This window comes from Ctenopharyngodon idella, chromosome 8 (assembly GCF_019924925.1).
Source record: "Ctenopharyngodon idella isolate HZGC_01 chromosome 8, HZGC01, whole genome shotgun sequence".
Classification (NCBI taxonomy): domain Eukaryota; kingdom Metazoa; phylum Chordata; class Actinopteri; order Cypriniformes; family Xenocyprididae; genus Ctenopharyngodon; species Ctenopharyngodon idella.
Genome location: NC_067227.1, coordinates 6,900,502 through 6,919,730, shown reverse-complemented (window position 1 = coordinate 6,919,730; position 19,229 = coordinate 6,900,502). Strand labels below are relative to the sequence as shown.

At 39.1% G+C, this 19,229-nt stretch overlaps 2 protein-coding genes across 2 annotated transcripts in view; one reads left to right on the top strand and one right to left on the bottom strand.

The window, feature by feature from the left end:
• LOC127517609 (uncharacterized) overlaps positions 1-19,229 on the bottom strand; it is a 117,675-nt gene that overhangs the window by 3,089 nt on the left and 95,357 nt on the right. The gene's annotated exons all lie outside the window — the stretch shown is intronic.
• Positions 4,027-17,769, top strand: tti2 (TELO2 interacting protein 2). The gene is made up of 7 exons (XM_051903480.1): positions 4,027-5,156; positions 6,421-6,607; positions 7,003-7,095; positions 7,190-7,374; positions 15,632-15,775; positions 15,921-16,077; positions 17,495-17,769. The coding sequence occupies exons 1-7, from the start codon at positions 4,525-4,527 to the stop codon at positions 17,582-17,584; spliced, it is 1,488 nt and encodes a 495-aa protein (XP_051759440.1). The 5' UTR covers positions 4,027-4,524; the 3' UTR covers positions 17,585-17,769.

Sequence of the window (19,229 nt, the reverse complement as noted above, 5' to 3'; positions counted from 1 at the left end):
GACAAACACACACAAAATTACTAAAACTTTTAACTAAAATTACAATGAAAGCAGAAAAACTAAAAATCAAATCTAATTAAACAAAAACTATAATAGTACCTCAATGATAAGTGTGTCAATCCCTGAAAAGTACTGAATTTTGCTCTTTCGTGTCTTTTTGCACTTGAACGGTCAAAAACCGTCCGCTTTGGGGAGCAAAGTACAGTTCAGTGAACATAAACAGTTTGGGGAAAATCAGATGTACCTATATGTGTATAGGATCTGCGTACTGTTAGAGAAATGCTTAATGCATTACAATTTAACTAAATTAGATTTTAGTCGACTAAATCTACTGTAGATTTAGTCGACTAAAATCTTATGATATTTAGTCGACTAAAACTAGACTAAAAAACTAAAACAATTTCTGATGACTAAAATATGACTAAAACTAAATGGCATTTTAGTCAAAAGACTATGACTAAAACTAAATCAAAATTTGCTGTCAAAATTAACACTGACATTTTCAAAAATGAACTGCTTCCAAATTTACGGTTTTAGTATGGGCTTGTGTACTTTACATTGTAGAACAAAATGTCAAAGTATTGTCAAGTTATGTTTACCACAGGCTTTATTTTACTCATAAATTGAAAAACCCCATTTTAAACCCCTATCTGGAGGTAACCAGGAGGCGGGGTTTTGATATCATACCTGCACCACTCTATTATGGTATTCCACTACGTTTTCTTACTGACACACAACGAAATCGTAAACTCTGGGCTTAAAGAAAACCCAGAGCTTCTCACCCTAATTACGACTTTGTGGTGGCATTCATGTGCATTCAACTCATAAATATGATCTTTCCGACATGGATTGAATGCACCATAAGGCCCCAATACTTGAAGTGAAATCGAAGAACGAACATAATCAGGCAATAACAAAGTTTGTTTGGAGTATGTTTTAGGAATTCGAAACTTTCTGGAAAAGCAAACATTTTGGAAAAGTTGGTGGTAAACCTTCAAATTACCATTGGTCCGCAGTGATGACGTAATAGGTAGGTGTGCTCTGAGGCCCCTGCCATCTTTGAAGTGTAAAATGTCTTCTCTGGTTCATTTCTTCTGTTCAGTCTGGGTCAGACATTTATGAGTAAAACACACTGCTGCTTTATAGAAGAAAATGAAGTTGTAATTCTAATTACTCTCCACACCACTGCTCCTGTTTCGAGATTTCTTTTGTAATTTTGTCTGGCTCAATCAGACAATTGTGGGTGGAGTTAGTGTAAATAGCCTCTGCATTTGAAAAACTGCACTTTACACAGCAGCACCATTTTTGATTTTTAATGGGAATGACAGTGAAGCTGTGAGGGACAGACAGTGAGTTGAGTTGTACTTTTGAGTTGTACTGTTATTTAATGTGTTCTGAATCTGAATCAGAATGAGTTTTATTCGTCAAGTGTGTGCAAACACACAAGGAATTTGTTTTGGTTTTTCAGGAGCTCTTAGTGCATATATACATATGTACATACATATAAGACACAAGAACAAAAGAACATAAACAGAAAAAAAAATAAACAGTAATATTAATAATAATAATAGTGGGGTATCTGTAAAAGATGTAAACATTTGTGCATTATGTACTGTACAGCTGTATAAATATGTATTTACGTGTATGTTTTTATATAATATGCTTATATAATTATTGCCTCTCTCTCTCAAGTACTGAGAATGAGTTGTTAGCTGTTTTAAATACATTTCTAAGACATTTCAGTAGACAAAAACCAACAGAAAAAAATAGCTGTGGAAAATGATATATGATCTAGGAGCTTTAAACAGCTTTTTACAGTGAATGCCATTGAAAACACAGCTGTCTATCCCTCACAGCCTCGCTTTCATAACCGTCATGGCTAGGGTTGCCAACCGTTCCGTATAATGCTGAACGGTTATGTACGTTCGCGTTTTGATTTCAGCAACATTCAGCCACGCAAGAAAACATGCAATCTCCCTGAGGGAAGACGTGATCAAAAAGGGAAGTCATCTTTCACTATTGCTAATGTTGTTAAATAGAGAAAAAAAAACATGTTACGCTCATTTAAGTAGCCTAACTTGTAGCCTATAGGGCCCTAGGCTATTCTTGGACCTCATTATTGAAACAAAAAATAATAAAGTCTCAAGCACCAAAAGCAGCCCATAATTCTCTACTTCCATTTAATTGAAAAATATGCATTTTTATTTATTCATACATGGTTGCAACAACATTTAGTTCAAACTTTTAAGTGCCATTGTTTAAAAAAATGCTTTATTGGCTGAAATTTTAAAGATGTTCAGTTATTATGCTTTCAAATTTTATGCCATCTTTGTAGGCCTATCTTGCTGACATTTTTTTTTATTTTTTTTTTATATTTTTTAAGTTTATGGTTTTGAATAGAGGTTGATGTTCAATATCTGTTGGTGTATCTATATATATAGAAAATGGGTCAAATTCAACAATTTGAACATGGAGCCACATTATATGGGACTGAACCATATAGGGCCTAGAAAAGTTTATTAAGAATGAGAATATAGACGGAATATCTTTAATACTTTTAGAATTAGAGGCACACAAACTTTGGAAAAAAACTAGATATATTTATAGTTTCAACATTATTTGTTCTTCAGAAAAATGTGCGACCATTGAAAATGTGTACCAATTTACTCATGGAGCTGCATTGAGATCCCTATCTCTGGAAATTTTGGGACTTAAAAATTAAGAAAAGAAAAGTTTGTTAAGAATTATAATCTAAAAGGATATTAAGATATCTGTAATATAAGTTACAGAAATGCAAACTTTGGGCGAAAAACACAAGTGCTTTTTGCCATTTTTGAACTGTTGGCATAAAATGCAACAAAGATCGCTAACGTCAACAGATTTAACTAACAGTCCTACCAATCTCTGTGTAAAATATGTTGTTCTAAAGTCATTTTACCCCCCTGTAATCCAAATCTCAGGTGAAAATTGTAATTCTGACCCCCCCTCTACAAAATATTGTATTACTCAGTAAATATACATCCATTACATTTAATATTTTGGCTTTCTGCTTGATTTATGTTTGTCTTTCTTCAGGGAAAAAAAAAGGAAAAACAAAAATTTGAGCAGGGAAAGTTTCTGAAATTTGGTTGATTTTGACATACAAATTACCCAAATGTGTTTATGTCTGAGAACCTTTTATACATCTTTTATACACATACTTAACTGCAGATAGTGAAATGACACACACTGTGTGGTATAATACAAATATTTTGAGTGTCCCTTATTCTGTCCCTTATTTTCCTATAAAGAACCATGATTGTCCCTTATTTTCCTTTCCAAAAGTTGGCAACCCTAGTCATGGCGCTACTCTGAATAAAGGCTTGCGAGTGAACGCAAAGTTTCTCGGTATTCCATGACGCTTTAGTGGCTCTATAACATTCTGTTTGGATTTCATTGTGATTATATTTATATATTACATAAAAGGGGCCTTTTATTTCATTAACATTATCTTATGTGCAAGTATTTCTTTTAATAAGTTACTTAGGACAGTGTCATAAGAAATAGTTTAGTATAAGATGGGATAATTTATTAGCAGTTTATTTGACAATAATCTGTAAAATCTTACAGAAAAATCACCGTTAGCAACAGAAAAAGTCACAAGTGATCAGTAATATAACTTTTTTTTTTTAAATTCAAGTGCCTTAGCTGTTTACTTAGGCCCTGTCCACACGGAGACGAGTTTAGCTGTATATGCAAAAAAAAGTGTATCATAGCCTATAGGCGTTTCGTCCAGACGGATCCGGCGTTTTCAGAAGGTGAAAGCACTATTTTTTGAAACCAGGTCCCAGAGTGGATAAATCTGAAAACGTGTGTACAGCCACATCCGTATATTTTCAGCAACAACAACAACAACAACATTAGCGGACTACATGCTTGTGTTAGTGCTGCAGAAGCTACTGAGCCTATTACCTTTACTAAAATAAAGCTTTATTTCTAAGCTTTGCTACAGTTTGTATACAGCGCGCAAGCTTTATGCGCATGCTCCAAGTCTTATTCTCCATATTTAGTGTATCCCTGTGGCAGAATTACAGCGCCACATACTGATCTGGCATGTATACTACATCGTTTTGAGTCGGTTTCAGTGGTTTCGTGTATACGCAGATATTTCTTGAGACGAGAAAAAAAAAAAAAAAAAAAAAGATCGGATAGGGAAAGCTCTGTATTTGTGTGGATGTAGCCTTAGCTTGGATATGTCGTTTGAACATAGGAACTTTTAGAGTACGGGTCAAGTTTCTGAGGAAATATTTTATGGTTGCACTTAAACAACCCGCTGTTTAGGTCGAAGTGATGTAGTTACGGATTATGTTATAATAATTAATTTCATTGTTTTTATAGTACATTTTAAATGATTCCAGAAAATACATGCTAGATGTGGTAAGACTATTATAGAAATCAGTGGTTTTGAGTCGCTATTAATAATTTTGTCATGTAAGTTCTTCATATTTTTCTACGTTCACGGACAGTTAAATTTAAAACAGTGCAATGGATGTGGCACACATTCTTCAGAAGATAAAAATCGGAGACACAGTGGGCTCCTGCTCCGTGCTTGCTGCTTTGAGCCACATTCACGAGCAGTTCGAGGTGGAGGACTCGCATGAGAATCGCAAGCGCATCTTGGAAAACACAACAGAGCTTCTCGCAAACGCTCCTCTTTCTTGGCTCTTTCCTGAACTGAACACTGATATACGAGGCCAGTATTTGGGCTTAGTGAACTCATTTACCCGTTACGCTGCCCTACCAGTATGTGACACAGACAGCGGCACTTTACCTGCTAAGAATTACGAGGACATACCGGCCAAAGCTCAGGCTGTTAGTACTGTGTTACTTGTGTTGTCTCTGCAGATTCAGAAAGCACTGGAGGATCAAAACAGTCCAGTTATCAGGTCTCTCGGTCGCACACTAGCCCCCACCTACTGTATATTCTCCATTACACATTTGCAGGAGCAGCCTTGGACCAGTGCAGCCTCCAGAAAAAGAGCTCGGAAACTCTTAACATCAGCTGTGGAATTGACAGGCAGCAGGTCAGTGCAGGAGCTGCTGTCTGGAAAACTTGATGACGACCAGAAAGGAGTTCTGGGGCCAGTCCTTGACACACTGAAGCCAGAATTAACCAAGTAAGTTTCATAAAGTCGCATCATCAGTACAAAAGCTCTGCGAACCTATATTTTGTAAATTATATGTTCAGTTCCTACTATGCAGTACATTTAAGACATAATATTTTGTAAGTCTTATTATACTCTATATAGTATATAATATAGTTTTGTGTATAAAATACAATTTTTAGTTTTGTTAGTGTAGTTTTTTAGAATTAGTTTTCTTCAATATGAGGGTGAACTGTGAAGTATCAAGGAATTTTAAAATTGTTTTCCAAGCCTGAAATGATTTAAATTAATGAAATATTAAACAACATGGGAACATATAAATGTTTTTTATGTTTTCTTATCTCAGAAATATTTTATTAATATTAAATGAATATATTATTATTTTTAATGATCTCAAAAATATTCAGCTAGATAGTGATTTTTTATTTATTTATTTATTTATTTATTTTTTTATATAAAGTATTTGGTCTTTGAACAACCAATTCTTTTAAAAAAATTCAGTCAAAAAGATTTATCATTAGCAAATTGGTCTGAATTCAACTTTTTAAATCCACATCCAGTAATCACAAATGACTGGAAACATTGTAGAACAATCATTGAAATTCATTGGTCAAAAATTCAAGTCACCTTTATTTATATAGTGTTGCATCACACAAGTCAGATTTGTGGATTGATATTATTCAAGATTTTTCCTCCAGCTCCTTCTGCTTAAAGATCGGGATAAATAATGCTGGCATTTGTTGGAAAGGAGGAGTAATAGTCTGACCAGCAGGTTGAAACGTGAGGTAGAGCTGTCGTTTAGCCAGTAGTGGACAACAGGCTTATCAGTGACTGTAAACACGATGAAACTGAGTTGCAGTCCTAGCAGGTCTGGCATGGTGCATTCATAGTGCCGAGGACTTGTCTGGCATTACATTAATCAGCAAGATTTGTAAGTCTCACTATTATGAAATAGTCTAAATCCCAACTGGAATTTCTTGCAGATAACATTTCTTACCAAGAAGGAACATGGTTGTGACCACTTTTTATAGTATTTTTAACAGAAAAGAGAGATTTGAGATTGGTCTGTAGTATAGAAAAGAGTGTGAGTCATGTTAACTTTCTTGTCATCGTGTAAATGATCGAGTTACATTTAAAAAAGCTTGACCGGAGCATATTTCTGAAAGTCTGCTTTTCTTTCTTAAATTACAACACAGAATTGATTGACCCAGGAGCACATAATAAATAGTATGGTGTAGTATTAAATGCACTCAAGCGTGTCCTTCATTCTGTTCAGGGAGAGCTGGAAGCGTAACCAGGCAGTGAAGCATGTGTTCTCCTGGGTGCTGGTTCAGGTTGGACAACCCTGGTTAACTGAGTATTTGGAGAAGGTGTTTCCACCGTCTTTGCTTATATCCGATGATTATCGCACAGAAAACAAAGTATTGGGTGTGCACTGCCTGCATCACATTGTTCTCAATGTGGTAAGTCATTTTTGTAAATATTTTGTCACCGCCTGTCTTTGTGTGCAAAAAAAAAAGTTCCAGAAACTAAATCTGCCTACAGAGCAGCACTATAAGGCATCATAAAATGTGACATGAATGGAAAAGGTAATCTTAGAATATGTTAAAGTAAGCTCCATGAAATAAGCTGATGGCAGTTAAGAGGAATGTCAATGATAAATATGTTTGTATTTTAATAAATACTGAACACTCTGCAGCTGTTCATGTATCCTCAAAATGTGTCTCTGAATTTAAGTGACTTTAATAATGTGCTCCTGGCATTCATAAGACAGATGCTAGAGAACATTATAAGTCATTGTATTTTTTTTGATGTACAAGTATTTGATGTGTGTTCATTTGGCTTTCTCCTTCCTTAGCCAGCTGCTGATCTGAGGCAGTTCAACAGAGCGCAGGTGCTCTATCATGCTGTATTCAATCACTTATACACATCTGAGGCTTCGCTTATACAGGTGATGCTTTCACATGTGCGTACTTGAATGCAGATTTGTGGTTTTCATTTTTAGATTAGGTTATGTATCTCACCTTTTTGTGTATTATCTTCAGGTTGTGCTGCCCTGCCTTATAGATTTGCTGTCAGTCCTTGAGAAACCTCCAGCCCTTGCAGGTATACCACGTAAACCAAATCGCTTTGACGATATGCTCCGGCACATCTTGAGATACATGGAAATGGAGCAGAAGCTTGACCTTCGTCGTGTATATGCCAAAAATCTTGTCTTACTTATTGAGAGGTGAGACCTACATTATTTAGGTAGCCTACTCGATATTGGTTATTTCAGTAATTGGTTCCTAATATATACAACACTAGTTTTTTTCTTATACAAAAGTAAGTTTTGGAAGATCATTTTTAGTCTATCTCTGCAAGACAGATTTTTCAGGATAGGAGATGGATGTGGTCCTTAAAGAGTCACTTCAAGAGTCAAATAAAGCCTATAAAAAAATCAGTCTTCATGTATTTTACTACACTTCAGTATGTGATTCTTATTAAGTGGGGGTCATTTTTTAGGATTCTTTACCTAACCTAAGTCTCTAAGATCCTGACACCTTGCACTTCTCGAGACTCCAGGTAGGTTGCAGTTCTGGAAAATGGTGGTGCTGGAGACTAAAGGGTTCCTGATGGTTTCACACTTAATTCTTCACCTTAATACTTAATTGTTTTGCAGTTAACATGTGTCTTTTCTTTCAGACAAAAACACCTGTTTTTGTCTGACCCTGCTGACCCAGTGAGCATTTTGCTGTCCAATGGTTATGCCTTAAAGGGTTAGTTCACCCCAAAATGAAAATAATGTAATTTATTACTCACCCTCATGTCGTTCCACACCTGTAAGACCTTCATTCATTTTCGGAACAAAAATTAAGATATTTTTGATTAAATCCGATGGCTCAGTGAGGCCTGCATTCACAGCAATGACATTTCTTCTCTCAAGATCCATAAAGGTACTAAAAACATATTTAAAACAGTTCATGCGAATTCAGTAGTTCTACCTTAATATTATAAAGCGACGAGAATATTTTTGTGCGCCAAAAAAAATAAACAGTGGCTTTTCAACAAAATAGTGATGGGCCGATATCAAAACACTGCTTCGGAGCTTTGTGAATCGAATCAGTGACTCGGAGCGCCAAAGTCACGTGATTTCAGCAGTTTAGCCGTTTGATAGGAGATCCGAGTCACTGATTCGATTCGTTGTTTTGAAATCGGCCCATCACTATATTGAAAAGTCGTTATTTTGTTCTTTTGGCGCACAAAAAGTATTCTTGTCACTTTATAATATTAAGGTAGAACTACTGAACTCGCATGAACTGTTTTAAATATGTTTTTAGTACCTTAATGGAGCTTGAGAGAGGAAATGTCATTGTCATGAAAATCCTATTGGCCGGCGACAGCCTATGACGTAATACAGGTGTAACCTGGAAGTACACCTGGAGAACATGTCATCCGCTTTTCGTCTGAAGGGACTGACAGCAGGCAGAATGGAGGCATGGTAACGAGACGCAGTGTCTCATTCCCTGTTCTCAGAGAAATAGGGTTACAGTCGTAACCCGAGACGTTCCCTTTCTAAAGGGAACTCGCACTGCATCCTAGAACACAACTGGGGAACGGAATACCCACGCTGCCATGCCGAGAGGAGTGCATGCCAAACGGCTGACAAACAAGGCTTTAGAAAAAGCCAGCACTCAACTCCTCCTGGTCACACAAGGCTGTCAGTGACAATACTCCCTACGGCCAAAGTCGAGCTGAAGCCTCAAAGGAGGGAGCCCTCTGAGAAAGAGGGCATGACTCACCAAGGCCGTTTAAGGCATGGAACCAACATCTAGCAGAAGAGGTTCCTTAAAGGGAGTCAGGCTAGAGCGCGAGCGGAGCTCTGGCCAGTCACTTTCACTTACAAGCGTCAACCCCTGGAGCCACCAGGGAGACTGACCTAGCCCAAAAAGAGGCCTAGTCCACCAGCAACCTGTCTGTTCATAGAACAGAGCCCCTTACTTAAAAACCCAAGAAGGGCAGCCAAATGAGAGGGTTTGCAGAAAGGCAAAAACCACTCCTCAACGGAAAGAGACGGGCATCCCAGGGAGCAGAACTCAGCAAAGTGCTTCCCATCCCTCAAATCGAGGGGAGTAAACTGCTCAACCTTGGATCTACAGAATGCTAAAAGAACATTCTGGAGGCTGGCTATTCTACATAGGCCCAAAGGGGCTACTAGCTTCACCAGAAGCTGGTCTAAGGGGAGTAAACACAAAACTCCTAAGTAACCCTAGACCGAACTCAGGGAGCAAGGTCCAAAATGGTAGAAACTACAGCCTAGACAAAAACTGAACTTCCTGGGAGTCTAAGAAGCCTTCTACCAGTCATCAGAGCTCGGGAGTGCAGAACTCCGAAAAGAACCCTACTAGAGGGGAGTAAACAGACTCAACGGAGACGACTAAGACCAAGCTAAGCAGATGGCTGGGAGGCTCAGAAGGGAGCCTACAACCAAACACAGACCAGAGAACCAGCATCTAAAATTAGCCTAAACAAAGAGCTAAGAACCTGGCTCATACAACACAATGGGAAGTCTGTATGAGGACCAACACAGAAAAAGGGGTCCACCCTGGGGCAGAGAACCAACCAGAACCTACCACAGAGGCAGCCTGAAAAAGGTCGGCGCTAAGTAGCAGACAGAAAACCTGGGGGCAGAGGAGCCTAGCAACCTGAAATCAGATACCAAGAGGATAGCCAATAAGGAGGCCCCAGAGGGCCAACGACAAAAGGCAGAGAAACTCGAGAGAAAAAAACCACCAGGGCTAAGCAAGCTTGGAATACTTGTTGGCATTGCCAACACGGGCTAAATACTCAGCAAATAGCTTTGAACCCTAAAAGCAAGGGGAATAAACCATGCAGCAGGGCTAATGAGGAGGCCTGGTAGAGCCTGCAACCCTAGCAGAACACGGCCGCAGGCCCAGGGCTAATGCAGTAGCTCCAAGGGAGCATACTCAACCAACACAAAGGAAGGGAGTACCAAAAGTGCTCAACCTGAGCTTTAGTGGCGTGAGGCATATCGGGGCAAAAGAGCTAAGAGTAAGCGAAAAACCCGAGTAGGACCTGAACAAAACCAGCCGAAAACAGACGAGAAAGCGTCTGAAAAAAGAGCTCAGGCGAAAAAAGAGGCCTAAATAATAGAATAGAGGCCTTCAATACTGACCAGAGACTTGATAGCATCAAGAAGCTCAAAAATGGCTGGAGGGAATGTTACAACTAGCTCTAAAGAGCGGAGGCTTCAACACATCGTATTCAACTCTCAGAAAAGAGAGGAAGCCAACAACACTCAAGACATCCAAAGGGAGGTTCAGAAAGCAGAACCTAAACCACCTAGTCGTCTAATTATGCCACACACCAAAGGGAACTGAGGCTCAGCATATCGCATCAACTCTACTATTAAGAGGAGCAACGTTCACCTAGTCCGAAAAAGGAGGAGGCCACAAACTCGCCTTGCAAAAGGGAAGTTGGGCGGGCCTGCTCCTCGCATTTATTGCCCAATGCAGAGGGCGGGCCCCGGCCAGAGACAACTCTAAACATAGAGGAGGCATACAAGGATCACCAGCCGCAGTATCAGAGCCAGAGAGGCCTTTTCTAGCAGAAAAAGGCCTACTCTTAGCCACTGCGAGCCAGGAGGCAGAAAGCACGTATTCCTGAATATACCTAGGCCGGAAATAAGGGCGGCCCAATGGTGAGGCCGACACACCTAACATGACTTCGAAGAGGTAAAAAGAACAAAAACCCAACCTAGCGACTAATGGCAAGAGGAGGCAGGTATGTTCGAACAGGTAAAACACCTGTGGCCTAAAGGGCGGTGATAAATAGAAAGACGCCTGCACACTACACCGAACCGTAGACAGGGCGGAGGCTAAAAAGAAAGCACACACGCATCACAGGGTGATGTAGGAAAACGGCCATACCTGAAGTCATGGTACATTTGGAGCTCAGGGGAGCGGAAGGTTTCAGCATATCGCCTTAGACTCTCAGAAACAAGAGAAAACCACTTCACTTCAACCTAAGGGAAGGTTAGCAAGGAGGCCAAAATTCTTTAAGAACAGCCAACTACTTAAATCGTGAGCTTTGCTGGAATTCAGTCAATGTGATAACCATAAAAATGGCTTGCCACACAAAAAATTTTCATTCTGAAAAACTCCAATAAAACCTACAAATCAAACTCATAAGAGAGTAGGAATTATGAAAAAGGTGTCACGACCAACCTTCACTTAAAAGGGAGCTCCAGGGCCCTAGTAAAAAGCCCCTAAAAACATAAATTCCTAACTAAAAAATATATAAATATATACACGTCCCCAAAAAACCTTAAGCAGGGAGCTTTGAGGTCAATGCAAAAGCAACGGCTCTAATAAAATAGAGGCGACCTACAAAAAAACTCAACCTGAGACATACAGAGAAAAAGGGAGCCACTTATAAATGTAAAAGTGGCCTGCCATACTTATGCAGTCTAAAGGCTACGCTTCTCTTCGAACCCAGACCGTCAGAAAAGTTCCAGCTCAGGGAACATACTCATCATTGGCCCAGCCTTAGGACCGATGTAGAAGCGTCTGTGGGTACGAAGGGTACAGAGGGACAGAAGAAGAGGAGAGGGTAGAGTGTGCAAACCCTCAGAAAGAGAAGAAATACTTACTGGCGTTCAGAACGCCTGCGCTGTGTAACTTCCCTAAGATCCTGCTTCTTCCTCCTAGTTTCTCGCCTTCTCTGCGACCTGCTCCTCCTCTGAGGAGGGGCCCGAGCGGCGACGCTAGATTTCTGGCCCTGTCTATGGTCCTCGGACCAGGACGGGCCAGGTCCCCCCGGCTGTCTGGGTGTGGATTCAGACCGGCGCGGTATGCAAGATTTAAAAGCTGCTGAGCGTGCCCTCGCCTCTTTGAACTTTCCAACAACCGCCTCGACGGAAGTGCCGAAAAGTTCAGAGGGCGAGACTGGGGCATCGAGGAGAAAACCCTTCTCTTTCTCCCCGATATCTCCCAAGTTCACCCACAGGTGTCTCTCCATTGCCACCATTGCTGCCATCGATCTACCGATCACGGCAACGGTCTGCTTAGTGCACGGAGAGCCAGATCTGTGGTTCGGCGCAACTCAGCTACTGCTTCAGGTGAAAGACCCTGACCCTGGTCTAAATCCTTCAGCAGATCAGCCTGGTAAGCTTGAAGCACTGCCATAGTATGCAGTGAAGCACCAGCCTGACCCCTCCGCCACGTATGCTCTGCCATTCAGACGCGAGATGGTCTTAAGTGGTCTGGTAGGCAGAGCCGGAGCTTTAACACTCAGGGGTCGGCTGGTCGCGCCGGTGATACCACCGTGCTTTTTTCTTATCAGTATGAAAGAGACTCAAAATAATCTGTCAATTTTGCACATACAATTAAGAGTTATACACCATTTTAATCTGTGAAATATCTTCTTTTATTTGTGTACACTCAGAGTAAAAACAAAATGTTGTGGTTTTTGCAAAATAAAGAAAACTTACATGATGCGTGATCTTTCGTCTCCCTCTGAACGAAGTCCAATCTGATAGTTCTCAGAAAATTAAGAGTAACTTAGTGAATACTAATGACAAAAATGAGACGTATGTCTAAAGATACGTTGAAATGTCAGGTTTTAAATCTTTTAAGTTAAATCGAAAACAAAAATTCTCTGTTTATGTAATCTGAATGAAAAGAGACACATGTCAGACGTCCGTGAGTCAGCTCATTATCCGCTAATGCGGCCACGCCCACGGAGCGAGCGCTATTCAGACGCAAATTCTGAGGCAATACATGTATACATCGTCACAATCGTGTATTTATTATCTTCAAAAGTGTTTATCTGCATGTTATAGCCGTGGTTAGCCATCTCTGGAAGCCTCTGTTGTTAGTTCCTGGAATGTCACATGGTATACCTGTTCTTCACTGAGTCATTTGTGGACTAAAGGTGCACAGAGCGCCCTCCGGCTGCAAGTATGAATTGAAAACAGTATCCAGCGCTCATAGTGATGACAATAAATATTGAATAAATATTACTCCTCTGTATAGAAAATTGACATAAACATATGAGAATCCATCAGTATTTCTCCAAATGTGCATGCTTTTAAGCTAAAAGCCCTGATGGATGTTGTTTTGTCAAAGGTAACGACTCCGTTTTTCATATTCATAACTCCTGACGCATAAGCTATTAACAAATTACGGTCACTATAAGAGTAAAACAGAGGTCAAAATGTGAAGCTTGAGTCTTAGATCAATAGAATGATGTATAGTTTGTCAACTGCACATTAACAAAGTATATTAAAATAGAAAACCATTATTTGGTTAGAGACTTGAGACTTATTTTAAAAACATAACAGTAATGTGTCCAATCTTTTGACTGGTACTGTAATTTAAACTATAATAGGCCTATACAAAATTTTCTTCACATGCAATAATACATGCATGCATGCAATCACAAAAATCATGTTATTTTTGTCAAGAGTGGACATTACATTAACTTTAATACAATAGCTGATGTGATCCTGTTATCAGAGGTTTTTTTTTTACATAGCCTACCTGACTGAAAGGGCTCATTATGGGGGTCATTATGCAGGTCATTATGCGGGTCTTTGTCTTCTCAGGTGTGAATCACAGCATTATTCATGAAGATTCACGCCTCCATGCATACTGTGTTTCTTGACAAAAAGTGTCTTACAAAATTTAAATTAACATATTGTTTTATATGAACGAGTAGACAGTATAATTTTTACATCATTTTGAAGCAAAAACTCTAGTCTACAACCTCCAATACCCAGAAGTCTTGTGAACAAATATATATAATATTAGTTTTGTGGCCTTATTTCAGTGACTTAAGTTTTTTGTTTTTTCAATAACCACGCATAAACGTTATTCCTTGAAAAATACAAACATGTACATACATGTTCCTCACATATTATGGTAGCCAAGTTTGTGCTGAATACAGTGTAATGACACTTTTTCCATTAATACGTTTATGAACAACTGAAAAATGCACAAATGTCAGGGCATGTCAAAACTTCTCCAGGGCCCCAAAAATCCTCACACCCCAGAGGGTTAAGGGTTGACACCCCCCGGCCGACGAGATAGTTTGCAAACGTCTCGTCAATGGGAGGCATCGCCACATATCCATGCTCAAGCAACCCTTCAACATTGGCATAGTTTGCATGCCCACATCGATGGATGCGGGCTGAATACGGGTTCTTCCATGCTTTCTCGATCTCAGAATGGAGATCGGGAAGGAATGGAAGGCTCACGGGCTGCACGATTGTGGCCAGAAAGATAACGTTCGTCCAATCTTTTAAGTCTCTTCCTGAACGTGCTCCCACGACAGCTTTAATCTATCTGAAGCACGTCCCATCACGTTGAGCAGCTCCTCATACGCAGGGTAGGATGGCAGAGATGGCTCAGAGCTAACACTTTCATCGCCAGCCTCGGCCATCGACTGCTCTTCATCTTGGCTAGGAGCCAAAAGAGCACTATCTGCTGAACCAGAGGATGCAAGAGAAATAGCATCCTCCTCGAGCAGATCACTCTCGTGGCCCACCAAATCGCGAGAGACAGTGATATCCTTCTCAAAGCGTTTGGCGAGCTCCACCTGTGAACACCACGACTTAAGCCGCCTCTCTGCCTCGGCACGAGAGGGGCCCGAGCTGCCAGGCGCAGATGTCTGTCCTTCCTCTCTCAAGAAGATGGACAGATGAGAGCGGAGCGTCCTCATGAGAAGACGCTCGCAGTGCACGCAGACTGCTCCCTCGAGAACAGAGTGCGCATGCTCTTCGCCCAGACAATGACTGTACAAGTGTGTATCCTCCGGTGTCAAATATCTAGGACACGGATCAGCACAACGCTTGAAACGTTTCTCAGCCATGAAAAAATTGTCTTACCTTGAACAGATCGCTACAGACAAACAGTCCCTGAAGACGAGAAGAGGATGACATGTTCTCCAGGTGCCCCATTTATACTTCCTGGTTACACCTGTATTACGTCATAGGCTGTCGCCGGCCAATAGGATTGTCGTGATTTGACAGATTGTTTCAGACACTGGTCACACGAGGGCATTCCCCAGTTGCGTTCTAGGACGCAGTGCGAGTTCCTTTTCGAAAGGGAACTCATTGATTATCACGTGCCAAGAAAGCTTCCATTTACCATATTTAATTAGATATTTTTAGGTTTGGGACATTTTTGGGTGAACTATTCCTTTAATATTCGAATGGACATTTTGGCACTATCTTAGGCTAATGTAGTTAATAAAGCCTTTCTAAAATCTCGCCAATAGCCGGAACCACTTTTTTGGTGAGTGTCCAAAAAATCTTGGAGGAAAAATGCAGTATAAATTTATTTGTGGTGTTATTTTTATTACTATGTTGCACATTTAGAATATTCTTAACTAAATTTGCATAATAGTGATAATATTACTCATCTTTAGATACTTTTATGTTCTAAGTTGTCTGTCATTTATTATTTCATGTTGTTATCTTAAAGGATGGGTATAGTAATTATTCGTCACCTGAAAAGGCTGGAGAGGGTGATTGTAGGATACTTGGAGGTGTCAGATGCTCCAGAGGAAAAATGCAGACTGAGTATCCTGGATGCTCTGCAAAAGACAATACAGATTGCTTGGCCATGGTAACCATGCAAAGCACCATGCATCACCAATGCTTCAGTGTGACTACATTAGAGTTCTTACAATATAATGCTCTACTTTCTTGTATTTTAGATGTATTTTGCTTAAAACTCTAAACACAATGTTTATTTTTATGCATCTCTCTAGTATGGAGAAGAGAATGGGTTTGCTAACTCAGAGTCTTCTGAGGTTTCTGGTTGACATCTCATCAGACTCATTACACACTCAGCTGAAAGAGCACCTCCTGACCGAAGCATCCTACTGTTTACTGCTGCTCAACCACTGCTCAAAGGGAAAACTACAGGTGAGAATATCGATTTTTATTTTTGTGAAATCTTGTGATTATAGAACACAGGTGTCAAACTAAGTTCCCGGAGTGCTACAGCATAGACATAATAAATACATAGACGCCTCATTGGCCGCTTTGGACCGTTGCTGTGATGCATCAACAAGTCTGCCATATTGCAAGACCGCTTAATAAACAAATGCAAGTAAATGGGGAGTACATTTTTGGGAAGTAAATTTTGTCCTTTTCTGGACAAGAAGTGCAATAAAGTTTACATTTCTCAACCGATTTCAATGGTTTATGATCTATGTGGAGTATGAAAAAGGTTCTGTCTCCAATTACTCAGAACCTCGCTAGTTAGAACTTGAAAATCATTCATTGTTAATTGTGGAGATGTCCCTAATGTTACGTAATTTAATGTACATGAAATGTGCACATCGTTTTGAATTGTGCAAATGGCTTTTTGTCTTCAATACCGTCATTTTACCTTTTTCTCTCGTGCCTTTAGCTTTTTCCCTTGAATCATATCACAGGATGTCACAGGACAATTTGCAGCTTAAAAACGTATTTATCTGAAGCATTTATCTTAAGGCCCTAATCATTTTAATAATTTATTTCTAAATGTGTTGCCTCCTAACCTTATGCTTGCAGTTTAACACACAAATGTTTGTTTATTATTCATATTCATAAAACAACATAAATCTCTTTATAGAAATTTTATATTATAGTAAAAAAGACAAAAATAGACAGCATTATATTTAATTGTGTTTGGCAGTTATTGTGGTCTTAAAAATGTTAAACATTTAATTATCTATAAGCATTTCACAGATTTACTATCAGTACACCATAGTTATATAAATGCTTGAATTTCCATTCAAATGGATAAAAACATATAGAAAAGGATTGGGCTTAAAGGATTAGTTCACTTTCAAATGAAAATTACCCCAAGCTTTACTGACTCTGAAGCCATCCTAGGTGTATATGACTTTCTTCTTTCTGAGGAACACAATCGGAGAAATATTAATAAATATCCTGATGCATTCGAGCTGTATCGAGTAAGCGTTACCAAACGAGTATGAGCTGAAGAAAGTGTCTCCATCAACATCCATCCATCATAAACATATTCCACATGGCTCCGGGGGGTTAATAAAGGCCTTCTGAAGCGAAGCATTTGTGTAAAAAAAAAAAAAATCCATATTTAACATATTCTACTTGCGAAGAAAGTGTAAAATTCTAGCAGTTCAAAAAGCTTACGCTACGTCCATATTCAACTTAAGGAACTGACGCGAAGCCCAATCTTCTTTATAAGTGACTAATTAGAACTTATGAAGCTGTTATGAGATCTTGTTACTCTGATACATATTGCATGCAGTTTTTACATGTTAAATCCACTCTTCCATTTTCTCCTTGCCTTCTTTCACCCTTTTTTCTACAGACTCTTCTGAGAGAGGTAGACAGCAGTTGTGTCCCTGACCCTGTGTTGATGTGTATCCAGAAAGTTACGGCAGCACCACTGTGTCAATAACCTGTGAGACTACTTTCCACATTTCCCATTGATGGAGATGAAGTTGGCTGAGTAGAATCTGATTGTGATCAGTTCACTTCATGCTATGACTGTAATACACTCTTTGTGTGGACTATCCAAGGGAACTGTTTATACATATCTCAGAGAGAGCAAGAGATAAATAAAATAAGGATAATACAACCTGACTTCAGAGATTTTTCCCTCCAAAGTCTTTTCTCAGTTCTCAGTTTTTTTTCAATAAACTGTACTTGCTATACACAGCCAGGTCTCTTTTAAAGTGACCATACTTCATACAGGTTTTGTCCATAGTTACACATTTGTACATTTGTAAATACAAGTTATACTATTGTTCTAAATTACTTCAGGTAACCTGTAAATAATGTATTCATTCTAATGTATAGAATATAGCTTATATACTGTATATAAACAGTGCTCTCCATAATTATTGGGACAGTAAAGACAAAATTGCTCCGTTAGCTGTGGTGTTAAGACATCTATAAATATGATTAAAAGATTAATATGAGGCAGAAGTACAGAATGTCACATTTTATTATTGGCTGTTTCAACACAAAATGTTTTACCAACTAAGAAGAACAGCACTTTGAGTTTCATCCCTCTGCCTAAAGTGAGCATAAGTATTGGGGCAGTTTAACTCAAAGCAAATGTAGGCTAATATTTAATTTTTAAATCCCTTGCAAGCAATCACAGGAGTGAGTCTGTGACCCATAGACATCACCAGACATCACACTTTGAAATGCTTTTCCGGACCTTTAATACAGCCATTTTCAATGGTTGCTTGTTTTGGGGAGTTTCTGCCTTTAGTCTCCTCTTCAGCCGGTGAAATGCTTGTTCAATAGGATTTAAACTTCTGACCGAGTTCTTTAGTACTTTAAATCACATAAAATATTTTGATACTTTGATCATCTCTATTCAGTTTTTACAAAATATTAGTTGTTTTCATGCCTTTTGCAAGACATTGCACCTTTTCATGCATTTCATCATTAGAAAGATCTTTTTCCTCCCCATATTGCATGAGAAATTTGACTTGCTTAATGTAGAACAACCTCTTTAAGTAGGGTTTCCACTGACCTAAAAAAACCTGGCAAACTATTTAACAAACCTGTCTGAGATTGAAATCAGTATCTAAAAAGATATGAGAAAAACACTTTCTTTGAAAAACTAAAATCTGAGTGTTTATTATACTGAAATTTTACTGATGCATAATAATTTAAAACACAATGGCCAAGTTTCACAGACAGGGCTTAGACTAAGCCAGGATTAGGCCTTAGTTCAGTTAAGGACATTTAAGTAGCTTTTATAAATGTGCCTTAGAAAAAAAAACATTACTGGTGTTCATCTTGAGACAAAACAATGACATTTTAAGATATGTCAGTGCAAGTTACTTTCAGTTAAACAGCTCAAACATGCATTTTAGTCTGGGACTAGCTCAAGCCTTGTCTGTGAAACCAGGGGAATGTTTTGCGACTGAATTTTTTTTTTTTGCACAGTGGCTACTGGAGGAGCTATAAGGAAGGAAGGTTTTTTTCTGCTTTCTATCGATTTTATTGTTTTGTTGCTGCTCCCTCTGACAAAGATCTTAAATAAGAAGGGCCACTATATCCTTCAATCTGCCATAATACTAACA

Coding starts and splice junctions, on each gene's coding strand:
- tti2 (XM_051903480.1), top strand. CDS start 4,525: ATGGATGTGGCACACATTCTTCAGAAGATAAAAATCGGAGACACAGTG. Junction 6,608..7,002: donor ATCACATTGTTCTCAATGTG/GTAAGTCATTTT, acceptor CTCCTTCCTTAG/CCAGCTGCTGATCTGAGGCA. Junction 15,776..15,920: donor ATACAGATTGCTTGGCCATG/GTAACCATGCAA, acceptor GCATCTCTCTAG/TATGGAGAAGAGAATGGGTT.